The sequence below is a fragment of the Salmo salar genome, unplaced genomic scaffold (assembly GCF_965601325.2).
Source record: "Salmo salar unplaced genomic scaffold, fSalSal1 ptg000357l, whole genome shotgun sequence".
In the NCBI taxonomy this organism is placed as follows: domain Eukaryota; kingdom Metazoa; phylum Chordata; class Actinopteri; order Salmoniformes; family Salmonidae; genus Salmo; species Salmo salar.
This window is the reverse complement of record NW_027675358.1, coordinates 597501-605000: the sequence shown is the minus strand read 5'-3', so window position 1 is coordinate 605000 and position 7500 is coordinate 597501. Positions and strand designations below refer to the sequence as shown.

The following is a 7500-nucleotide window of genomic DNA, read 5'->3' as shown; positions in this document are numbered from 1 at the left end:
CATTTTAAATGTGGCTCTAAACTCCAACATTTTGGATTTCAGATCAAATGTTTCATATGAGGTGACAGTATATAATGTCACCTTTTATTTGAGGATATTTTAATACATTTCGGTTTCATCATTTAGAAAAATGAAAGCACTTTATGCATCTAGTCCCCCTATTTAAAGAAGTCATACGTTTTCGGACCAATTCACTTAAAGTGTGTTAAATTAGTCAAAAGTTTAGTGTTTGGTCCCATATTCTTTGACTGCAATGACTACATCAAGCCTGTGACTGCCATGATTGAGAAAGATCACGAATAATAATGAGTGAGAGAGTTACAGAGGCTACAACAAAACATGCTAACCTCTCACCATTACCAATAACAGAGGATACAACAAAACATGCTAACCTCTCACCATTACCAATAACAGAGGCTACAACAAAACATGCTAACCTCTCACCATTACCAATAACAGAGGATACAACAAAACATGCTAATCTCTCACCATTACCAATAACAGAGGCTACAACAAAACATGCTAACCTCTCACCATTACCAATAACAGAGGCTACAACAAAACATGCTAACCTCTCACCATTACCAATAACAGAGACTACAACAAAACATGCTAACCTCTCACCATTACCAATAACAGAGACTACAACAAAACATGCTAACCTCTCACCATTACCAATAACAGAGACTACAACAAAACATGCTAACCTCTCACCATTAGCAATAACAGAGGCTACAACAAAACATGCTAACCTCTCACCATTACCAATAACAGAGGCTACAACAAAACATGCTAACCTCTCACCATTACCAATAACAGAGGCTACAACAAAACATGCTAACCTCTCACCATTACCAATAACAGAGGCTACAACAAAACATGCTAACCCCTCACCATTACCAATAACAGAGGCTACAACAAAACATGCTCACCTCTCACCATTACCAATAACAGAGGCTACAACAAAACATGCTAACCTCTCACCATTACCAATAACAGAGGATACAACAAAACATGCTAACCTCTCACCATTACCAATAACAGAGGATACAACAAAACATGCTAACCTCTCACCATTAGCAATAACAGAGGCTACAACAAAACATGCTAACCTCTCACCATTACCAATAACAGAGGCTACAACAAAACATGCTAACCTCTCACCATTACCAATAACAGAGGCTACAACAAAACATGCTCACCTCTCACCATTACCAATAACAGAGGCTACAACAAAACATGCTAACCTCTCACCATTACCAATAACAGAGGATACAACAAAACATGCTAACCTCTCACCATTACCAATAACAGAGGATACAACAAAACATGCTAACCTCTCTCCATTACCAATAACAGAGGATACAACAAAACATGCTAACCTCTCACCATTACCAATAACAAAGGCTACAACAAAACATGCTAACCTCTCACCATTACCAATAACAGAGGCTACAACAAAACATGCTAACCTCTCACCATTACCAATAACAAAGGCTACAACAGAACATGCTAACCTCCCACCATTACCAATAACAGAGACTACAACAAAACATGCTAACCTCTCATCATTACCAATTTATTTATTTATTTCACCTTTATTTAACCAGGTAGGCAAGTTGAGAACAAGTTCTCATTTACAATTACGACCTGGCCAAGATAAAGCAAAGCAGTTCGACACATATAACAACACAGAGTAACACATGGAGTTAAACAAATGTAACCCTCTCACCAGGCTTGAATATGACTCTCACAACATTAACATATGTAGAGTATCTCAGCAGCATGGGATGTTAGGTGAGAAGGACATCTCCAATAAGAATTCCTATTGTAAACTATCTAGGGTTATGACAATAGGGTATTAACTTCAGATGAAATGATTATAGGTTTCTGTTATTGAATCAGGATAAACCATCCCATGCATTAAATTAAAACAATTAATGACTCCACCAAGGCAACATACATAATGTTCCATATGTGTATTAAAACATTTTCAAACACAAATACATGTTCAGACACAACATCAAAAGAAAAAAAAAATAATAATAAACCCCAATGAGTCGTGCACAACCCGTGTCCAAATTAAGCACCTCACATTGTGGTTACTCACGACTTGGTAGATATTCCCTCAGCGAAGTATGGCAGTTCCATGCAGGTTTCCTCACCAAGTCCAAGGCAGCACAGCGACCCATGCAGACAGTACTCCTTAGTAACCGATATCCCCATGGCAACACGAACTCGTTAAACTTCCCAAGCAATTATCTCCCGGTGTCACACGATGCTAGGCTAACCTCTAGCTGGCTAATACCTCCACGACGAGTCGGTAGATTCAGTCTTTACAAAAGTTTTAACGAAATTATAACAACTCTTTTATTAAATAAAACATGTATTTCCCTTCATGTCTTAGTAGCTATGGGTTTTGTTGTAGTTCTGTCATCTTCTTTTATAATTTTTCTTCACCAACCGTCCTGAGGTAAAACGTCCATCCTTTCATCAACGTCTTTTTCCCTCCCGTTAACCAGGTCAACTCCCATTGGCCACAACTTAACAAGCGACCTTATTGGTCAAAACTTAAACTTCAAAGTAAAACAAACTATTCACTTATACATTTAAATAAATATTTCTTCAAAAAGCATAATGCATTAACAACATTACAGTTTAGGAGCAATTCAATCATCTTTTAAATATAATACCAATTAATTATAACAAATGAACTCAATACTTGGTTCAAACAAGAGTATTACACAAACATACAGTCAATAATACAGTAGAAAAATAAGTCTATATACAATGTGAGCAAATGAAGTGAAATAAGGGAGGTAAAGGCAAAAAAAGGCCATGGTGGCAAAGTAAATACAATATAGCAAGTAAAACACTGGAATGGTAGATATGCAGTGTAAGAAAGTGCAAAGTAGAAATAATGGGGTGCAAAGGAGCTAAATAAATAATTACAGTAGGGGAAGAGGTAGTTGGGCTAAATTATAGATGGGCTATGTACAGGGGCAGTAATCAATGAGCTGCTCTGACAGCTGGTGCTTAAAGCTAGTGAGGGAGATAAGTGTTTCCAGTTTTAGAGATTTTTGTAGTTCGTTCCAGTCATTGGCAGCAGAGAACTGGAAGAAGAGGCGGCCGAAGGAGGAATTGGCTTTGGGGGTGACCAGGGAGATATACCTGCTGGAGTGCGTGCTACAGGTGGGTGCTGCTACGGTGACCAGTGAGCGGAGATAAGGGGGGACTTTACCTAGCAGGGTCTTGTAGATGACCTGGAGCCAGTGGGTTTAGCGACGAGTATGAAGCGAGGGCCAACCAACGAGAGCGTACAGGTCGCAGTGGTGGGTAGTATATGGGGCTTTGGTGACAAAACGGATGGCACTGTGATAGACTGCATCCAATTTATTGAGTAGGGTATTGGAGGCTATTTTGTAAATGACATCGCCGAAGTCGAGAATCGGTAGGATGGTCAGTTTTATAAGGGTATGTTTGACAGCATGAGTGAAGGATGCTATGTTGCGAAATAGGAAGCCAATTCTAGATTTAATTTTGGATTGGAGATGCTTATAGTGAGTCTGGAAGGAGAGTTTACAGTCTAACCAGACACCCAGGTATTTGTAGTTGTCCACATATTCTAAGTCAGAACCGTCCAGAGTAGTGATGCTGGACAGGCGGGCAGGTGCAGGCAGCGATCGGTTGAAGAGCATTTAGTTTTACTTGCATTTAAGAGCAGTTGGAGGCCACGGAAGGAGAGTTGTATGGCATTGAAGCTCGTCTAGAGGTTAGTTAACACAGTGTCCAAAGAAGGGCCAGAAGTATACAGAATAACACCAATAACAGAGGGGGTCTGATCTTTGTGCCTCTGTAACTTTCTCATTCATCATCATTAACGATTCATTCATGATTATTCATAATCATGGTAGCATCTACATGAATGTAGAAGTGTTCAGAAACATCTTCTATTCTTACTGACAATACAAGTGAAGTGATTCCAAAATGACAGGACATTATTCACCATTCAGTTTCTATTAGGAAAAACATCTTCCAAAACACAACCAAGACAAACTGCAAATGCATTCAACAAGTTTGTAGAATCACAAGCTTGATGTTATCACTGCAGGCATGGAACATGGGACTAAATACTAAACTTATGACAACTTTAATACAACATAAGTGAATTTGTCCGAATATGTAAAACTTTTTCAAATGGGAGAACTAAATACATAAAGTGCTTTCCTTTCTTAACAGTAACACAGCTATGTATGAAAATACCCTCAAATAAAAGGTGACATTCTGTACTGTCACCTAATATGAAACATTCGATCTCAAATCCAAAATGCTGGAGCATAGCACCACATTTAAAACTGTAGGCTTCACTGTCCAAACACATATGGTGTGGACTATGTGTGTCTGGTAAACACATGTGGATCTGGTGAACAGTAATCATTTGTTGACCAACTACAGGAATACTGACCTCAGAGTCTCCAGTTTACAGTGTGGATCCTCCAGTCCAGCAGAGAGCAGCTTCACTCCTGAATCCTTCAGGTCATTGTTACTCAGGTCCAGCTCTCTCAGGTGTGAGGGGTTTGACTTCAGAGCTGAGACCAGAGAAGCACAGCCTTCCTCTGTGACTAGACAGCCTGACAGCCTGCAACGAGATCATCATGACTTCACAAACACACTGTTAATTTAACACCAGCAGTGTAGAAGGACAACGGTAGATGCATTTGGTTCATATTCCCAAACAACATATAGATTCATCTTCCATCAATGCATTTATTCAATATGTTTTTCAATATACATATTATAATACATATTTTTCTCTAAACATAATATTTCTTCCTGATGAATACTTCTTATATGTCATTTTATTTACTCACAGAACAGCTCTGGAGGCTTTGACCACTGGCAGCAGCCTCAGAAGACCTTTCTCTGATTTGGAGTATTTCTTCAGGTCAAACACATCCAGCTCCTTTTCTGAAGTCAGCAACACAAAGACCAGAGCTGACCACTGTGCAGGTGACAGGTTGGGTTCTGAGAGACTTCCTGAGCTCAGGTAGCTTTGGATCTCCTCCACTAGAGAATGGTCATTCAGTTCATTCAGACAGTGGAACAGATTGATGCTCCTCTCTGGAGAGGGATTCTCCCTGATCTTCTCCTTGATGTACTTGACTGTTTCTTCATGGCTCTGTGAGCTGCTTCTTGTCTTTGTCAGTAGACCTCGTAAGTGCTTCTGATTGGACTCCAGTGAGAGGCCCAGAAGGAAGCGGAGGAAAAGGTCCAGGTTTCCCATCTCACTTTGTAAGGCTTTATCCACAGCACTCTTGTAGACAGTAACTTCAGACTTGTCTCTGTACAGCAGAGAAAATATACTGGACTTTGTTTGCTGTTTGTCCATGAGATTCTCATTGTTGTTGATGAATGAGAGGAACACATACACAGCAGCCAGAAACTCCTGAATGCTCAGATGCACGAAGCAGTACACCTTGTCTTGGTACAGAACACATTCCTCTTTAAAGAGCTGTGTGCACAATCCTGAGTACACAGAGGCTTCATTGACATCAATGCCAGCCTCTTTCAGGTCTTTTTCATAGAAAATCAGATTGCCCTTCACTAGCTGTTGAAAAGCCAGTTTTCCCAGTGACAGAATGCTCTCGTTATTCCAGTGTGGATCTGTCTCTTCTTTCCCAAGATACTTTTCATTCTTCTGTTTGGTATGAAACACCACAAGGTGTGTGTACATCTCAGTCAGAGTCTTGGGCATCTCTTCTCTCTTATGTTTCAGCATGTGTTCGAGGACTGTTGCAGAAATCCAACAGAAGACTGGAATGTGGCACATGATGTGGAGGCTCCTTGATGTCTTTATGTGTGAGATGATTCTGCTGGCCAGCTCCTCATCACTGAATCTCTTTCTGAAGTACTCCTCCTTCTGTGGGTCATTGAACCCTCGTACCTCTGTCACCTGGTCAACACACCCTGAAGGGATCTTATTGGCTGCTGCAGGTCGGGTAGTTATCCAGAGGAGAGCAGAGGGAAGCAGGTTTCCCTTGATGAGATTTGTCAGCAGAACATCCAGTGAGGTTGACTCTGTGACGTCCCAACAGATCTTGTTCTTCTGGAAGTCTAGGGGCAGTCGGCACTCATCCAGACCATCAAAGATGAACACAACTTTGTACTTGTCGTAGTTGGAGATTCTTGATTGTTTGGTTTCCATTGAGAAGTGATTGACAAGTTCAATCAAAGTGTGTTGTTCCCCTTTCATCAAATTCAGCTCCCGAAAAGGGAATGAAAACACAAATTGAACATCCTGATTTGCTTTTCCTTCAGCCCAGTCCAGAATGAACTTCTGCACAGAGACTGTTTTTCCAATGCCAGCGACTCCCTTTGTCAGCACAGTTCTGATTAGTTTGTCTTGTCCAGTTAAGGGTTTGAAGATGTCGTTACATTTGACTGCAGTCTCTGGTCTTGCTTGTTTCCTGGTTGTTGTCTCAATCTGTCTCAGTTCATGTTCATTATTGACCTCTCCTGTTCCACCCTCTGTGATGTAGAGCTCTGTGTAGATCTTATTGAGAAGTGTTGGGTTTCCTTGTTTAGCGATCCCCTCAAATACACATTGAAACTTCTTCTTTAGATTAGATTTGAGTTCACGTTGGCAAATCACAGCAAGCTCATCTGAATGAAGAAATAGCACAGAGGATATTAATATTACGTCTGTTTTAATGCCTACAGTATTGTAGGACTGTTATAACATTTTAAATTATAATCATTTATTCTCTTAACTGACTGTTTAAATGTTTTCATAATGCATTACAGACTGGTGTGACTGATAATGTAATTATTGGTATTATTGATGGTATTATTAATGTTGTCTCTCTGTCTCTGTCTCTCTCTCTAAATTAATCAACACAACACATCCCTTCTGCTACTTGATGAGGTCACTAGGTGTTGTGTTAAGGCTGCTACAATATCATTGAGTTACTCAGCTACTTTAGCTGTACTTTAGCTACAGCTTTTAAATGTTATAAAACAGCATTCAACATGAGGCAGACAGATCTTACATTTCTCCAGTGTGTCAGCAAGCTCCTTCTGGTTCATTTTCCTCAGGACGTGCAGTGTGATCTTCAGAGCCCCCTCTCTGGCACTGCTCTCCTGCTTCTCATCTTCAGCATCCACCACTTCCTCATCCTGCTTCTGACTCTCAAAGCCTTCTGGGAGTTCTGGACTAAGAATCCTCTTGAACATCTTCAGCTCGTTCTTCACAAATGTCATCATTTTCTCTTCAAGCAACTAAAATAAATCAAGTAAATAAGTTAAGCAAGAGAAGAAATGCTTTCTCATTAACACAATAATGAATAATTGACAGATCAACTTTACTTGAGGTAAACAAAAACAAATGTTCATAACAGGACCACATACACTGAATATGGAGGCCAGGTCTGTTTGATGACTCTGGGAAGACTGACCACTGAGAATCTCTGACTCTGATCTCTCCTGTTGGTTTCTGTGGAC

General features: G+C 40.2%; 1 protein-coding gene across 1 annotated transcript; it reads right to left on the bottom strand.

Moving 5' to 3' along the window:
* Positions 1-4753: 4753 nt before the first annotated feature.
* LOC145875789 (NLR family CARD domain-containing protein 3-like) lies at positions 4754-7291 on the bottom strand. Its single transcript, XM_082971604.1, has 2 exons — positions 7050-7291; positions 4754-6663 (listed from the first exon to the last, which is right to left on the bottom strand). Exons 1-2 carry the CDS (start codon positions 7261-7263, stop codon positions 4868-4870), a joined length of 2010 nt encoding a protein of 669 aa, XP_082827730.1. The 5' UTR covers positions 7264-7291; the 3' UTR covers positions 4754-4867.
* Between the last annotated feature and the right edge of the window lie 209 nt (positions 7292-7500).

Excerpts from the sequence above, each read along its gene's own strand:
- LOC145875789 (XM_082971604.1), bottom strand. The coding sequence starts at position 7,263 with ATGATGACATTTGTGAAGAACGAGCTGAAGATGTTCAAGAGGATTCTT. Across the intron at positions 6,664-7,049 it reads TGCTGACACACTGGAGAAAT|ATGAGCTTGCTGTGATTTGC; the intron begins GTAAGATCTGTC and ends TTCTTCATTCAG.